General features: G+C 34.7%; 1 protein-coding gene across 2 annotated transcripts in view; it reads right to left on the bottom strand.

The window, feature by feature from the left end:
* Nucleotides 1-18,580, bottom strand: part of LRCH2 (leucine rich repeats and calponin homology domain containing 2) — a 53,428-nt gene that overhangs the window by 20,862 nt on the left and 13,986 nt on the right. For both annotated transcript variants that reach the window (XM_074834645.1, XM_074834644.1), the window contains exons 2-11: nucleotides 13,940-14,084; nucleotides 11,299-11,425; nucleotides 9,129-9,234; nucleotides 8,903-9,039; nucleotides 8,546-8,679; nucleotides 7,091-7,178; nucleotides 5,901-6,012; nucleotides 5,486-5,583; nucleotides 5,323-5,390; nucleotides 4,990-5,094 (exon numbers count right to left, since the gene is read on the bottom strand). In XM_074834645.1, coding sequence (XP_074690746.1) covers nucleotides 4,990-5,094; nucleotides 5,323-5,390; nucleotides 5,486-5,583; nucleotides 5,901-6,012; nucleotides 7,091-7,178; nucleotides 8,546-8,679; nucleotides 8,903-9,039; nucleotides 9,129-9,234; nucleotides 11,299-11,425; nucleotides 13,940-14,084 — 1,120 coding nt within the window. The remainder of the gene's footprint in view (nucleotides 1-4,989; nucleotides 5,095-5,322; nucleotides 5,391-5,485; nucleotides 5,584-5,900; nucleotides 6,013-7,090; nucleotides 7,179-8,545; nucleotides 8,680-8,902; nucleotides 9,040-9,128; nucleotides 9,235-11,298; nucleotides 11,426-13,939; nucleotides 14,085-18,580) is intronic.

The following is an 18,580-nucleotide window of genomic DNA, read 5'->3' on the forward strand; positions in this document are numbered from 1 at the left end:
AAAGGTGGAAAATGAAGCAGCACAGGCTAAGAACTAAATGAAAAGTCTAATGCAGAAAGGAACCAATGGAAATTCAATTTTTCTAAACGGTAAACAGTCAAAAAAAGCCAAAACTTACACAGAGATTCAGAAATGTCTTTTCATCTGGAAAACATACCACACATGTGCACACACAGGAAGAAAAAATGAGCTATTATGAATGTTTAAAGTGTTAAAAATAACAAAACAATCAGTAACACTTAAACATTTTCAAGAAGTGTCATGTTGAACAGTAACTAGAATGAATAATTTTGAATTCTTTGAGGTAGTAATGTTACACTTTGACACTGACTTCATGTGCAGAACTGTGATCAAAGTATATTTATGCTGAATTATATAGAGAAGTAGAATGTACTAAGAATCAGAAAGAATTAGAAGAACAACTATTCAATGGAAGTAAAACAGTAGGCACCTTTTTCTATTTCATCATTACATAGGGCAGTACAACCATTAGCTTTTAATGACTGATGATTTTTCAGACTTCTCTGTTTATAGTGATAGCTTTGGGCTCAGTAATCTCATCTGTAGTTTAAATCTCTCACTGTGTGAACCTCAATTTAATGGGATTATGAGAAGTTAAGTCTTTAAACCAACACAGTCTGCAGCATTTACAGTCTGCAGCATCTGCTCCCTACATTTTGTCTTCAGAAACTTTATTTTGAGGGTGCATTCCAGAATTAAATTACACTACAGCCTGAAAAGAGTGTTACAAAAAATTAATATTCAGAATGTAGCTTATCAAAGCATCATATAAACACGCTATTTTAAAGTCATTAATTTTTAGAGAGAATTCCCAATTAGCCTTATGTCTTCCAACTGAAAGCAATGAGAAATTCAGAGAGACTTTGTAACAAGATGTGATCATTGCAATAGAATGAGAATTTTTAAAAAAATAGAAATTTGAGTCACCTAAACAGTTTAATGTAACATGTGCACCAAAACTGACACTTACCAGTGTAAATTTAATGACTGGAACACAAGCCATCTCTTTTTTAGTCATTATATGAAACAGCTTGAATATGTTTTCCTTACAATTCAAACATATGTACACATGCACTTTTCAGCTATGCTGTTTGTATGAAATATGTATATACTTAATGTTTGAGTTTATTATAAACTAAGTCTATTATAAACTAAGTATGTTTTTATACTTTGTAAAACAAACACAATCTATCATTTTTGAAACTTCCTCTTTAAAAACTGAAAAATACTGATGGGGAAGTAATAGCAAGTTCAGTCTCTGTCAGGTTAGCAGTCACTAGTCCACTCAAAGAAATCTGAATTTCCTGTGGAATATGGAACTTGAAAGTTTTCGGTTGCAGAAAATGGTGAAGAAAATTAATCTGAATTTACTAAATTGCAGATTAAGGAATTCATGGCAAAATAATTTGTTCAGCTGGAAGAGGAAAAAAAAACATCACTGTAGTCATGTTAAGAACTGTCTTCCAGGAAATACAATGCAAAACTCAGTATGCAAAATGAAAGTACAAGTACCTCATATGCAGAAGCCATGCTCTTCTAAGTGTGGTGTTGTTAAATGGTGCAAAGATTCCAGCAACTGTTTCCATTCATACTACAACTCATTAAATCCAAATTTTTTTTTTTATTAAACAGATCAATTATCAGTATCAATTATTGATGTCATAGTGAATCACTAAGTAAGAATTTGCGTAAGACACTTGTGTTACTAATGCCATTAATTTCCTGCTTACAGTTTCCACTAACCACACAAATTCTGTTGCTACAGAGGTAGCATGCAAACTATTATTCTGAAAGGGCTCTAAAACTCAATACAAACTCTGCAATGTAAATTACTCAACAGCACACACAATGACACATATTTATATATATTAAACTGGAAACCCAACACTGACTCATTTTTCTAGTCATGCAAACCTAACATCTACTGCTGACTAGATGGGAGAGAAAGGTGATGGCAAGACCAATTATGGTACTGAAAAATATTTTCTAAAGTTTGAGAATTTAAAAAGTAGAATCTCAGTCATTTATACTTTCACATTTTGAGCAAACATCACGATTAAGGGACACAAATGAAGTGAATGATGGTAATGCTATTTTAAAGTTAGCTATCTTCAAGTGCAAACAAGCAAGCACTACCTAGGATCCGTAACATGTATAAAGACACTTTACAGTGACACAAAAAAAAAAAAGATGGATTTTAAACTCATTCAGGAACAGTCTACTGTCTTTACATGCGGTTCTACTTTGTGTTCATAAGCTGTGCTCTTAGGGATTTGGACAGTTATAGGAAGTCACTGCTGTCAGGTAAGAACCCTTACTTAACTTTAATGCAAACTGAAACAGGCTCATTTGGAACTAATATGAAGATTATTTAATCTAAGCTATCCTGCTTTCTTTTTAAAACCAACCAGGAGTATCCAGAGCAAGTTACAGAGTTTCAGTTGATAAGGTAACAAAGTCTGAAATCACTTGATTCATCACTTATGTGTCAGCATAACCTACAGAGCCCATTCCAGATTTCTTATTACCTGTAAGGTTTGTGTACCTGCAAATGCTTCCCTTATGGCTGTCAATTGCAGAAACAAGTTGTCACTGGTCATGTTAATTTGAAAGTGATCACTTTAAAGCCAAAATATCTTAAAAAAAAAAAATCTTTTGCCTGAGGTTCTATGCTTGAGGTATCTATTAAAAACAAAAAACTGAAGAGAAAGCATTTGGACTCATTTAAGTGTTCTTTGGAGAGTTGCCTAATTAAATATTTTCCTTAAGAGTATTTCATCTTAAAGAACAATAAATGCATTGCAATCTATTTTTGGTAACAAAATATCTTAGGCTAACATAGCCTATCCCTTTACTCTATTGTTGTTCAAGAAATGGCCAAAATGTTTCTTTCATCCACATTTTAACTTTGGAAATCTGAAGCTCTACAAACCCTTTATACCTTGATGCACGTCCTGCCGCCCTTGTCCTCTGGAAGAGTTTTTCACTGAATGAAGTTCTATAGCTTAATGGCCTTCGTCTGTATTCATATTTCATGCACACCAAAGCCAAAGACGGAAGAAGGAAGCAGGATAGATTGATGGGAGAGGACAGGGAAGTCATTAGCATAGCAAGCAAAACGAAAGGAGACTGCATAATATTTAAAAAAGCCACACTGAACGAACAGAAATATGATTAGTGAGAAATTATTTCACGATGCTCACTTTTCTGAGGATTCTGTTTACTCAGATTGAACATGTTTTCCACAAATAAACACAGAAATATCTTCACTAAACTTCTAAATAATTACTCTTACTGCTGTTTATGGCAAGAAATTATTAATTCATAAAACTATGGATTCAAAATCAGGGCTAAATTTTATAGACATGATCTTGCCCTCACGTACTTAAAGATACATAAGCAAGCTTTAAAATATAAATGCTAAACTAAGAAGTAAACCTTAACAATAAGATTGCATATTCAAGAGCAAAGCAGAACCATTATAAAGATCACTACTTTAAAGATACAACATATGACAAGTAAAATTTAATTTGCAGTGCTTCAGAAGAGGAGTGGCTTGGTATTTCAAATTACTAGATAACCAGGAAATATTAAAACCAATCAAACAAGACCACATGCAATATAAATAACCATCATATAAAAAGCTAATATAAGAAAAAACACACTTATTCTCTCTTTATTAATAGAATAATACAAGAAAATTTAGCATTCCTAGACTTTTTTGCAGTATTTTTGGTAATAAGACTGTATTAGCATTAAGATTTCATTCTTATTTTTCCCTTCCCAATTTGAACAACCAATTCTTAAATACACTGCACGGAGTTGTAAGTAAAACCTATTTTATCTCTACCTCCCATCTTCCCACCCCCCACCCCGGCTATTATATTTAACTAATATAAAACACTGGTGAATTTTTAAAGCTCTGAAGTTTATAGTATGAGGAAATGAATTTCTCTAAGGGCTTCACATGTATTTCAACTATCTTAAAAGAAAAACAGCAGTGCAGAATCTCATCATTACACAGAAATTCAAAGGAAACAAAAACAGTATTTAAGCTGGCATGAAGTTAAATCCATTACTGTGGGATAATGAATAACTTGAACTATTTTAGTTAATGAACTACTAATAACTATAACTTTTCCCTTTCAGGAAAGAGCTTAGTCTCGCCCAAGTACATCACTGGCCATTTGCCTGCTTGGTAAAGGAAGCAGAGAGCAGGGTTCCTACCCTAGCCTGTCCACATCCTATGCAACTCCAGGTATTCCTTCCTGCTCTTCGTTTTACACAGTTGTTAACTTGTTCTATTACATTCCTTTAATCCGCTGCTTGTTCTACAGCTCCTTTTCAAGAATCTGGTTGTAGTGCCCAACAATAAGTAGAGAAAGTCAGGCAGTTCATCAGGATGAACTTACACCGTTCAATTTATTTATTTTTTTTTTATATTCATAATATACATAAGCTCTGTCATTTGACAGAATGTTTGTACAAATTTCCCCTTTAGTCCATAGGAAATTTATCTCTCACATCAGACTGAATGAAGTACAACCTAAATTGTCTATCTGCATAAAAATAACCAGTCACAAACAAACTATACACACATTTTGTAACCCAAACTAATACAAAGTCATTTTACCACGTCACCAATAATCATTCGTATGAGCATTAGCCATGCCTACTTAAATATACCACTTTGAAAAAAAAAGTATAAAAAGTTAACAAATATCAAACCAATAAATCAAGAGACTTTCACATTCATTTCTTGCTCTCCATAGGAGGTATATCACTGCTTCTCTAGACAGCAATTTTATGAAAGACAGGACAGGTATCTTGAAAGAGTCTGTCACTAGCTGTTTAACAGCTGGACAAAACTGTTCTCAGAATAATAAAGTTTCAAGAACTTTTGGGTATAAGGCAGGTTAGAGAATAAGTTAATTGTAACAAAAGTTACCTTAAGTAACATTGTAATACCTGTGTTTTTGTTCTTGCTGCAGTAACTGAGCTGCTATTTTTCTCAAGTCAGTCACTTCTTTGAGTTCATCATCATCTTCAGCCAGCAGCTGTTCTTTCTGAAGTCTGAAAAATTAAACATCAGTGACTTGCCTGACTTCAGTAAAGCAAGACACAGAAATGGCTGCATTACTGGACAATAACTAAGAAGCACTTCCTATAAGCTTATTTTCTGTCACAGAAGGAGCACTACGTGTTCAATATAAGCTTTCCTCTATATGCAAGGAGCTTAGAACGAAACCACCCTCATGCCCCACCATCAGTAAATCCTTCCCAAAAAAGATCAAGATTTACCTTTTTTCATCTCCCCAGTCCTCATTCTGTTCTATTTTTTGGGATTTCTCAGGATGTTTTCCCCGTTCCTTACACAGAATGGAAAATAAACTTAAGACTTGAATCAAAAAAAAAAACCCAGACAAATCTGCTGAACATTTTTTCTTTTGTCAAGTTTTGCTACCTTGATATAAGACAGCAATGGTCCAATCTGTACATCTCCTTGCTCAGGAACAGCTCCCTCTTCTGCATTCGGATCGATGTAATCGTACACCTCCTGGTCTAGTGAGGATTGATGAAGAACGGAAAAGACAGTATTAAACAGTTCTCTCAACCAAACATTATTCCTGAGAGAGATAAGTACTTATGAAAAATGTCCCATAAAGACAAAACAATGAAATCACATCTCCTTGAGCTAGAAATAATATTTTTTCTTTCCTTTTGGCCTTGTCTATTTGTGATTATTACATCATTTTCTGAAATTATGAAAATACAATGCCAACATGTGATCATACCATTTTGTGCAATCTTCTTATATTAGATTACCTAAGCAAAAGTATTTCTGATACCTAAAGGGACAGATGCACAACAGATAGTACCTTTCTGTGGATCGAGTTTACTTCCCATTACATGATTGTCATTCCTTAATGTCTGTTCCCTTGTTGATTCTGATACCTGGGAGTGAAGGCTGATTGTATCATCATCAGATGGCTGCAAAGAGAGTCAAATTTAAAACAAAACTTGCATATAAATTACATTATTATAGGATTTGCTAAGAAATCACAAATTATAGTGCTACTGACCCTATCATGAGGGATGGCTCCCAGAACAGACAAAATAACATCAAGCCAGGTGGGGATTTTTTGTGGGCAGGATTTTATTGACAGGATGGAAAGGGAGTTTAAGAGAATCACAGTTTAGGGAGTGACATACAACTGTTCAGTATATAATATAAATCTGAAATACAGTATTTTGTTCAAAGAGGTCCAGTCCAGCCCCACTCAGTGGGTTAAGAAAACTGTACTTAGGTACTTTCTTATCTAAAGCCTCCAATTACTTTGACCCTTTTCAGACCACTGGGGTAAAAAAAAAAAAAAAATCATAGCTTTACTTCTAATCATTTGGAATTTTCTTTAAAAACCCCCAACTAGTAATACAGCTTGGTCTACAGCTTTCCCCACTAACAATCACTCTGCATTTGTAGTAATTCTCCCAAGTTTCAAAAATCTTTTGTTCTACACTATTCAGCTTTGACATCACTGTTATTAATTATGGCTCCTTAATCTATACTTCTACAAAATATACAGGTAACTTATATGGATTTTTGTTCATCGCTTTAAACCTAGCGGATCATCCAGACGTTTATTAAAATTTAAACAACAATGAGGATTACTAACATATACAACACAAGTTTAGTCCAAATATACTTTCATTTTCTTAAGTACATTAATTAATAACAAAATAAAGTTTCAAATAAATTTTGTTCTTTGCGTAGAAAATGATTATGCACTTCACACATTAAAAGATCTAAACAATTCCTTAGGTCAGAATTCAGTTTTAAAAGGTATGAAATTTGGACTGGAATGAACCTTAACCAGAAAAGTCAAAGCAATATGTAAATAATTTGTGTCTGATGCTGTCAGTCTAATGGTTTAAACTCAACTGTACAGATATTCACAGAATGTTAAATTCAACTTAGTAAAGTATTTCTCAAATTATACAAAATACAAAGGAAAGAAAAAGTCTAAAACCCAGAAATTACAAAAATTCAACATTGAAAAATACTCACTTCTGTTGTGGACAACCTTTTATCTCCATTATCACTTCCGATGCCAGAGTCTGGTCCATGATTTTTATTGGGATAAAAGTCCTCCATGCTACATTAAGAAAAACAACACAAAAAACCCCACACAGGAATGAAAGAAACTGTAGTTTCACTTTTCTAAAAGAAAATAAAATCCTTTTAAAAATATATTCTCTATATGCATCCACAGTTGCTGATACAGAATTTTTACACAATGCCCCATGTGCAGAGAACAAATTCTTAATCTCCTGAAGGAGTTGTTTAAGAAAAAAGTATCAAACCAAAGTTAAAGTGGGAACAATCAATTACAGTACTCTCTGTATTTATGCCATTTTAGAATTGTTCTATTTCATTCAAAAATACCGTCTTCAGAAAAGAAGGCTTCCTCTGAAAATAGGCAATTTGTTGAATTCTATTGGCAGACATGGTTTTCTATTAGCAGCAAATATACATTCCCTAATAGGCTGTCATATTATAATGGTTTAAATCTGTCTGAATATCTAGGAGGTATTTCCTCCAAATTTATGCCTTTTGAAGACATAAAATTGGCAGCATCAGCATGATGTTTTCCAGCTGTGCACTGGAGCTTGGTTTAAATCATAGGATTATCTGGAAAGTTTAATTAAACAAGTTCTCACTACTACAAATATGATGTACAGTGGTAACACCCATGACCTTCTTCCTTTGCAATACATTTTAGCTGTAGGCCTTAAGTTCAGTGGAGGCTTCTGGGGAGCAGTTACGGACTGCACTTTTTAGGAGCATTTAGAAGCTATCCACAGGCACTGCGGACTAAATCCCTATGGCACAGATGCCCAAGATCAAGACCATGGACTGAATTTGATGGTTCAGATGGTTAAAAAAATAGTCAAAAAGAGACTATTGTTCCATATGGTTTCCAATGGCAAGCTAACTGACAATAGAAAATACAAAAGCATACCCATTTAATTACTCAAGAGGTACTCAGTAGAGAAGCCCAACAAAATATTCCGCACTTTTTAACCTCGACTAATCTAATAAAAAAAAATCCATGGTATTTCACTGATGTTTAAGTTAGTTTTCCTTTATATATATATATATATATGTGGGAGGCAGACTTTCCATCCAACAGACTAACTCTATATTCAGGACATTTATGGGAACTTCTCATCTACTGTTTTGACATATCTGTTTGGGAAATACATAGCTGAGTTTTCCAATAAAAAAAAATTAAAATACATCTTCGTTACAGTGTCCAAATCCTTAGCAAGTACAATGAAAATTTTTCATAGCAACTTGGATGAGTCAATTAAGCTTCCAGTAACACGACCTTAGAAAATAAATACTATGACTCCCAAATAAAGAACAATTAAAGTATTGAAATTACACTATTATCTGTAATAGAAAGATCACTTCATAGCAAATGCTAAAGTGAAATAAACCAAAAAACCCACTACTCACCTGTCTGTGAGTGGCTGGGAAGGAATTCGTTTACCTAATGACGGAAGATCCAAAGAATCTGGCTTTTTATCTATTCTGAGGCACGCCTGAATGCTGAGGAATTTAAATATATGTACTTTACCCTTTAAACATATCTGTTGGGAAACAAACAAGCAAAACCAAAAATCTTAATTACATAGCATGGCTTTTGAAAATGTACCCCAAGAAATACTTTTTACACTGAGTTTGTACTCACAGCTTCCCACTAGAAGAAATACAGCTAGAAAAAATGAAAACCTAATTGTTATCACTCAGAACAGCTTCCTCTTTCTTAAGATCCTAATGCAAATTTCTGAACTAGAATGCTTTAATACTAACCTGTGCTGGTGGTATCTGCATTGGATTATTATCCAAAACTATAACTTGTAAGTGACGTAACTTTCTGTAACAAATGGGAATTTCTGTAATTTTATTACAAGAAAAATCCAGCTTTACCAAGGGAAGGTCTCCTAATTCTGCATTGGGGGAAACAAAAAAGAGAATCAGATATCTTAACACTTTACCTAATTTACCTACATCAAAGAAATGAAGACTAGCAGCTTACCATCTGGCAGCATATGGAGATTATTTCTTCTTATGTTTAATTCTCTAAGTGACTGCAATTTTCCTATCTGCTGGGGAAGAACCTGAAGTTCATTGCAGCTAATATCCTAAGAAAGATATAATTAATAAATTAACTGAACACCTTAAATGAAATTAAACAATGGAAGACTTCTATCAAAAATACTATGAAGCATACTATAAAAAAAAAAAAAAAGACATCATGTCTTGCTTATTTTTTTCCCACAAAGGGAAGAAGTACCATAACAGGTCTCGCTGTTTCTTCAGCAATCAGTGATTCACGTTTCAGAAATTCAATTAAAAAATGTTGAACTAATGAATGATGAAAGACTGGTTTTGAGATTAAAACTATAGCATAGGAATCAGGAGTTTCTGGTGTAGTTCCCTTATCAGTTAAGAACTTTTGTGCTACTGCCAGCGAATGATTTGCATTCCGTTCTTTTTATAAAAACTCTTCACCCTTAAAAAACCTTGAACCAATCTATGCAACTAAAAATTTACAAAGAGCAATAGCAGGCTCACCAACTTTTCGGATACAAGCACTAGAGGGTGACAAAGCTGCACCAAGTGAACACAGACTACAGCTATTTCTGCCACTAATTTAACATTTATTTATGTAGCCCACACTGAGTCAATCACATTGCTATAAGACCATTGCTAATCTTTTTTATTTCTGATTCAATAACATTGACTTTAGAGATTAGTTTCCTAGATTAAGTAACAACGATACATATCCATCTCTTGAAAAACTGGAAGCTGCTTTTAAAAGCAAGCTGAGGCAGTAACCAGAAGCCAGGCCTTAACCAGATGAATCCAGCCTCCTTCTCCACTACATGCTTCCAGAGCTTCAGCTTAGGCACTGCTCATCCGCTTTTGGCTACCATGATGTCTGCACACAGCTGGATGTCTCCCAAGTTGCTTGGGATCAACTGTTGGGTCTCTATTGCAAGTTTTTTTCTGGCTACATCACCAGATTTAAGATGGGATTCCCTTCCTAAAAGTGTCTTCTTTCTAGCATGTGGCTTAGTTGTCAACTTTTTAAGAAGTGTGTATGTATTACTTATGTTCTAAACAGGTGTAACAGGTATTGGAATGAAACTCTCTAGTATGTTCTTAATCTGTGTCATCACACATGCATTCTAGGTTTGACAATTTTGAAAAATAAACCAAAAATACCACACCTGCAACTCTGAAAAACATTCACGTCCTGTAAACAATAGCAATGACGCCACCTTGAAATCCTTATGACATTGAAGTGAGCACAAAGAATTTCTCACCAAAGAGTGGAGGACACTAGAAAAGCCTCACAAACATTCAGAATATCTCATATTACTTGCAAATTAAAAAAGAATGTTGATTTATAGCTCAGAAATTAGGTCATGTTAAAAGAAATCTCCAGGGCATACACAACTACTCTGGAAACAGGATACGGATTGCTTGCAGCAACCAAAGAAATTATATATACGGGGTGGGGGGGGCAAATCAAACCTAATCCAGGAGCCAGGTCAGAGAATAATTGCGCGTACTTCTCAAACACATGAGCCTAACACGGAGTAATGATCAGAAAAGCCCAGAATATTAAGAAATATAGAGAAAGTCGTGGAGGACAAAGCACAAAACTTGAGTATGCCATAGGATAAAATCATGTTGAACAGACACCTAGACTGTGAATATCACACAATATTCACCCCAATCAAAATAAAGGAATAGCAGAAATGGGAGGGAAAGAAAAACAAGAAAACAATGATTGAATGGCATAACACATATAAGAGTACAGAGCAGAGATGAACTCTTCAGATGGAAAGAAGATTCCTGACAACATAATAAATAGAATTATGATTACTGCAAAGAAGATAGAAAAAATTCACCATTCTTTGTAACATACAAGGGACTCAAATGAAATGATCTGAAGAGCGATTTTATTTCTGAACCTCTTACACTTCAGTTAACCCAACATACTGATTTGTGTTTAACCCCATTTTTGTAACTCTACATTACACCTGTAATTTGAGCTCAAACACTAAGAAAAAGCAGTAACTGAATTTACATATTGTAGTTCTGTATTTTAAAAAAATATTATTTTTTTATTACACAGTAAATAAACTGCTTACAGTTTAAATTTACTTAGTACAATGGTTCACAATTGTACTTACCAACTCCATTAGATCTCTCAATTTTCCAATTTCTTCTGGAATGGACACCAGCTTATTATTACTGACAACCAGAACTTTAAGTGGAAGATCAAACAGGTATTTTGGCAACGTTGATAAGAGATTTCGACTTTAAAGAAAGAAAAACAAACAAGCAAGGCTAGATTATAATCTTCTTTTTAAGCCTGACAGGAAGCCTGAGATGCACATTGTACAACTTTTCTCATATTCCAGAAGATATTCTCCACCTATTACAGTTTCATCTAAATTTAAGCTACAATCTTCATCACTAATTCCTTACCAGATAAAGCCTCTCTCAGCTATGTGAATTTTAGATCTCCATCTCACTTGATGAAAAGAGTATATACTATAACTGATCTAACACTAAAATGTACATAGAAATCTGTTAAAAGAAATGTCTGATGTTTGCTTTTATCCTGCCAATACCTTCAGAAGGACCACCTGATCTAACAGTCTACCAATATGAAGTTAATGTTCTCAGAAAAATAGACTTTTATACAAGGTCATTGCTTCTCATGTCATGTGGTCATGTCACTCCTAAGCCATCACAAAAAGCCCTTGACATTTATTTATTACTTTGCTGAGCAATAGTCTGGAAGGTAAGTTTTACTTAAAATTTATTTCTTTTGTGTATACCATTTTCTAACTGCATGCACGTCTGCTTTGTACACAAGAAATATACTGACAATTTGATTTAAATCCATACTGGAAAAACTACCAACTGCAGACTGCCACTGCCAGAAATACACTTTTTTTTTTCTAATAATGTACTTGTACATTTTAAAAAGCCATTGGGAAACCAGCTTGTTCAGATAAGGTATGAAAGCAATTCCTTTTGTACATAAAAGTAAAAAAATTCAGTAATTGCTGTTGCTTTAAGTAGAACTGTGTAGAGGTCAGTTCTCTTTTGGAAAAAAAACACAAAAAAACCAACTTTCAAGCACTGACATTTGTATTCACACTGTATTAAAGAAAAACCCAGAAGTTTTACTGTTTAATTTACACATATCAGAGCACTGTTTTCATATTGAAAATGATACAAAGCTTTTTACATTATTTTTATCCATGACTACAGTTTATAGAGGTGCAAACCTAACAGAAATAAATTTGACCCTGCAACCTTTCAGTTTCAAAGTACTGCAATTTAACACCATAAAATGAAAGTAAACTTCTATCAGTATCTTTATAAAAGTAACATATTTATTCTGTTAATTTTTTAAGTGAACAATACAAATAAGTTTTGGATGCAAATATGCAGTAAGTCTCTTTTTTCATGTTGTATTTCAGGCAGATATGACAGGCATTTTTGGTTGGAGAGCATGAGAAGTGAAAACATAATGTGCAAGGAAGCTTTTTTTAAATGTTATAAAAGTGGCAACGAAACAGTTATCCTCTGCATCACTTAAGTTTCCTCTGGTTTTTGGTTTGCCTTTTTTTTTGGTAGTTTTTTAAAAAGAGCTGCCTACTTTACTATGAATTGCACAATACATTTCTTCAGTCATCTGAATCCAAAATTAGAATTTGAGATCACATGGTTTTCTTCTGTAACAGCACTTTAGCCTGTTCTTCAACTACTACAGTCCACATGTTCGTGCATTGCTAAAATAGTCCTCAGACATGAGCACAAAAATTAAGACAAAGCAGTAAGGCAAATGATGATTACAAGAGTTGACTCTTGAAATAACATGGAACATGCAGTTAGAACTACATGCTACTTTTATTTTTATGTGAACTGTATTCAGCACCTCAATTACCATCAAGAGAAATGGGCTGTTGTTGGTCCGTGAAGAAAGGTCAACTTGCTTTCAGAAAACACCGCAGTTTTATCATATCATTAATACTCTCCAGAATTGCCACAGAATACACTACTCTTAAATTATCACTATAGGTACTGATAGTTGCAGATTTCGAGACATCGTTGGTGGTGGTTTTTTGGTTTGGTGTTTTTGTTTTGTTTGGTGTTTTTGTTTTGTTTGGGGTGGTTTTTTTCCCTTCAAAGATCAATTCACAGTTTTTTCAAAATAAATTCTGGAACCAAATCTCACATGATAAATAGCTCTTAGACAAGATGACTCTTTTGGACTTGATGTAGTCAATATAAGAAACAAGGAATATTGTGGAAAATGGGGTCTCAGCTCTTTTTGAAAGGGTTCTTCCAGATTCCCTCTCCTTCCAGAGCTTACATTAATCTTCTGTTCTTCTGAGAAAATCCAACCATGTGTTTTCCAAGTTTAAGAACAGCAACGGATATAAATAATGTGCAAAATGAGTCGGGCCTTCTGGCCAGAGTAATCTACCCTCTTGAGAGCAGCAAATCTTTACACATGTAGTTTCTAAACTTTGTCTGCCTGCATAACATTAAAAACAAAAGAAAACTCTGTAAACTCTCCTTATCCTCAGCTACCATAGTTTACTGACTGAAATTTAGTAATGCATTCAATTCCTTCCCACAAAGGAAGCAACAACAGCTGGCCCTAAACCAACAACTATAAGGCAAACAACAGAATTTTATCTATCTGGGCAAAATGAGGGCACAAGGGCACTCAGTGACCTGATGAAGTAGAATACCACCTCTACAATGAGATAAATTATATAAAGACCAAAAATAACAAGCATTACTCACCTAATGTTAAGGTAGGTAAGCATTTGCAGGTTTTTAATAGATTCTGGAATGGATTTGATGCAGTTGTGATACAAGTTTAAAGTTTCCAGTGGTGCAAACAGCCAGACATCAGGAGGAATTTCAGTAAATCTGTTCTTTGAAAGATCTAGAAGCAAAAGGGGGAAAAAAAAAAAAATCCCTTTTTAGTCAAAAATTTCCCTGCAGTAAGGGGAGATAAAAGTACCCACTGTTATTCTTGTCACGCTCCTAAAAATTTAGGTGTTGCAAGAAGTGTAAAATAATTCCGTTTTACCAGATGCTACTGCATATAATTAATACACAAAAAGAGACTGAAAACACTAAAAGATTATTTTTTGATATGCAATTATAACAGAAAATAGAAAAATGACAGGAATTGATATATTACCCACTACATAATTAAGAACATTTAAAATGCAGCTGAATATCAATTCTGATTGTCCCTCCTCTATCAGTCTTTGTTCTGTGCAACCGTTGGGTTTTTTCCTCCAATTCTAGGCACAACAGTAAGTCAACGTACAAACCCAGCAAACATTACTTTTCCTGTTTGACAGCTACATTAGAATCTCATCTCATTGTACAAAATATCTGCAATGCCAAAGGCAAGTTTGCGAAAAGCTTACATATTTATTTTGGTTAAGAACTACAATTCTCATGTAAAAGGTATTCTTTATTGCAAGCATAGTAACCAAGACATTCTCCAGGTACACATTTATAACTTAGCTAAAAAGAGAATAAAGTTGCAAAAACCAATGCCAAATGCATTTAGCTATAAAAATAAGGTTGCAATTTAGCCTGCCCTACAGGCAGAAAGAAGAGGTATCTTTGACAATGGGAACATAATACTTGAACTAGAGTTATTCTGACAATGCATGACTGCATACGGAAGATACAAAAAAATCAGAGCACTACAAAAATGCACAGCATCTCTGACTATATGAAATCTTTAAAGAGACCAGAAAATTCAAGTGGGATGTGACCAAAGAATCCTGAAAATTATCAGTTAACTACCAAAACCTCTGTCATAAAAACTCCATGAAACTATCTTGGAAGAAAGAGATATTTACTTGAGAATGACTGTCTACTTTTTTGAAAGTAACTCTGGTTCCCAACCCAAGATATTTCAAAAGGATGTGGTTTCTCAGAAACGCTGAACAAACTCTTTTAACAAAGATGCAATACAGATCCCTTGCTATTTCAGGCTTTAGTTCTCAGTTTTTAACACTTGCATGAAATAACCGTGTTTCTGTTTAGTTCCTATCACATTATCATTGGAACATACATTACTTTGTTCTACACTAGACTGAAAAAACAGACTAGAAAGTGACTGGGAAAGTGGTTCAATGTCACCGTCAGGCTCAAAAAAAGAGAGCTCAACAGCCTGAAGTATAACCAGCAAGCCAGCCACGAGCAACATTTCTCAGGGAGAAAACACTGGAATCAGTATTGTTTAGTATCTTCATCAACAACCCGGAAAACAGGATAGAATGTGCCCTCAGGAAGCGCATGGACAACATCAAGTTGGAGGGAGTGAAGGGGCAACTCACACACTGGAGGGATGGGATGCCAGCCACAGTGACCTTGACAGGCTCCCCATCTAATAAAAGGCCAATGCAAAGACCTGCACGTATGGCAGAATAACTCTTCACACTAGCGTGGGCTGAAGGACAAAAGCATAGAAGACTGCTTTGCAGAGAAGAACACACGATGCTGGTACACAACAGGTGAATGCAAGTCATGAGTGTGCCCAGCAGCCGGGAAGGCCATCCACACAGTGTGCTGCAGATGCCCAACAAATAAAATGAAGTGCTACAATGAAACATCACCTTCTGGTGGCATTATTTTTGGAAGTAGCCTCAACTTTGCTTCCTGAAGTCTAGAATATGTGAAATTTGTGAGCTAACTGACTGTCACTCCATTGTTCCATCACTTCTAAGAAACATTCTCAAGCTAAAGTATCACAAAGCCTTCTTTTAGATCATGGCATCCACTGCTGATGCTGAATTCTGCAAACTCTTGCAGCTAGAGGCAGAAAGACCTAGATTGCAGGACTGACATTCTTAATGAATTAAATGAAAAATGGAATGAAGTTAACTGAAACTAAACATCCCAACTAAAACACTTATTAAAAAATTTAGCATAGCTTGAGAAAGCTTTCACAATAATGAGGTTTGGTTTTGTTTTCTACCACATCAATTTTCAGAACATTAGAGAAAGATGGCAGCTTTCACATGAAAGAATTTTCTGCAAAACCATTTTGAGGTTAAACAAAGGCTCTTTTATTCTAATATTCAGCAGAGTGGGATAACTGTGTGAAAATGCACACAGTTTTATCGCTAGCGCAGTTTTACAACCTCCACCATATGAACAGTCTTTGATACAACCCCATTCTGAAGAAATCAGTTCTAAAGCTCTTCCTGATTTTGTTTTATCAGCAGCTGGAAAGATAACTGAAGGCTAGTTCAAAGATCTAGTCCACAAAACACAAGTGACAGAATCCCACCCTACTGCCACGGATCTGAAGAACAATACTGTAGGTAACATCTGAACTGGAAGATTCAAGAGCACCATGAAAATTCTGCCGCTGTATGTGCATCCAGCCATACTCCAACCACACGTCTTGGAAAGACACAGGTTAAAAAACAGCTTTACCATTTCTTTTGCAGAAATAAAACCCAGAGGTGGGCCAGACAATAACTAGAGTGCGCATCAACTCTCTGATCTGGACAATGAGTGGACCAGGACTGTAGTATTCAACAGACAATATAAAACCAGCCGTGATTTCAACCATGACCTGACAAAAATCACATTACCACAGCCTGGCTGAAGTCCCTTAGTGCATGCACCCTTGTAGAAAAACCATACAATTTCACATTAGAAAAAATTTACAAGTGTTGTGAAATTGGTATATATTACTGTTGCAAACACTTCCTTGAAAACAATGCCTTCAGGCACTGAGGGGCAAGGATTCCACTTTTCCATTACAAAACCCAGAAGTCCTATTAAAATAGGAAATTATACCCATTATCTGTCAATAATAAAAAGGTAAATAAAAAGTTGGAAGATAACTTCTCTTCCAAGCAATTCTTTATTCATTCATTGCAAAACAGTATTAGAGTAGCCCCAGGGGTTCAGATCTCTCTAAAGAGAAAGATTCAAGTGTATATAGTTTCCCACAACATTCATATATCAAATGTATTTACAGCTTTTTAAAAACAAGTAAGGCTGCTCTTTTCCCACACTGAAAAATGATTTCTACTCCAGAAATGTTTTCATGAGCAAAAGAATTTAGGAGTTCATCTATTCCGCTGAACAAAATGTAGATGTGAAGCTTATGCAATTTAAGTACCTTCTGAAGACTAATAACTCAATGTATGACTGAGAAAATATTGTAAGAAAAAAAGGAGGAAACTTATGGAATAGAATGTTCCTCTACAAACATGATAGATTTCATCTCAATCAAAATGGAAGCACATTGCTGGCACTTAAAATGGGAATGGTTCCTTAAGGGTTAATAGAAGTAGCAAGGAAAGCTGCTAAATGCAGAACTGCAGATGATTTAAGATGACAACTCCTCTAGAAGTGAGATTATAGGAATTCTTTGCTTAACCAGTTTAGACTGGAAAACTCTAAATTGGGGTGTTAGGTGAGGACTAAATAGAAGATACCATCCGTGACTGCTCATGAATCACAGGGTATTTCAATTCACTATCTCTGCAGAAACAATAAAAGTGAGAAGTACACCATTACTAAGGTTAAATTTAAAAGGAGAACTACAAAAATAGGAAGAAGTTGGTTGCAAGCTTAGATTCTTTAACACAGAGTAAACTCTTTACTGACTGTAAGACAATGATGAAAAAACAATATATTGAGAGTTCAAAAGAAAAGAATTTTAGGAAATCAGTCAGAGTCTGGAAGGGAAGCTATTAGAAGTAAAAAGGTATGTTGTATAAATTTAAGCCATGATCAAAAGGAAAAACAAAAAGCTCAAGCTGTCAGGTTACAGCAGTGTACAGTAAGGTAGTCAAATAGTATTAACATCATGTTTGTTTTGGTTTTGCACTTTTCCCCAAGCATTCATTACTGCTTACTATCAGAAGCATGCTGCTAGAACAGACTGGCCTTTTATTTGATCCAGTACAATCTTTTTTATATTCATGCTTTGCATGCACTACACGTTGAATTTGAAATACAAAGCTTAGTTGGGAAATTTACACTTGAATCTCATCTTGATGCTATAACATTTTTCATAAAAATATGTCGATCCATGATACCAGTGTTGGGTTTTTGTTTGCTCAAAGTGTTCCAAAATTTTATTTAGAAACTACATTGAAAAGAAAACAACACATACACACACACACCCCTCCCCCGCAAAACCCAGATCTGCTCTCTTAACTCTTAATACGTTCAGATTTTCCTAGCCAGTTTTTCTAGTAATGCTTTAGCCAAGTCTAAGACAAAAAAATCTAAGCACAAAAGCAACTATATAATAGTCCTACAGAAGTCAACGAATGAATAAAACTAAGTGTCCAGATCTGATCCTAAAGATACACTTTTAGCCAATCTAAACACAAATCTGAGATCAACACACAGAACCCGAGTACAATTTATTAATCTGTCACA

The sequence above is a fragment of the Strix aluco genome, chromosome 10, assembly GCF_031877795.1.
Source record: "Strix aluco isolate bStrAlu1 chromosome 10, bStrAlu1.hap1, whole genome shotgun sequence".
Lineage (NCBI taxonomy): Eukaryota > Metazoa > Chordata > Aves > Strigiformes > Strigidae > Strix > Strix aluco.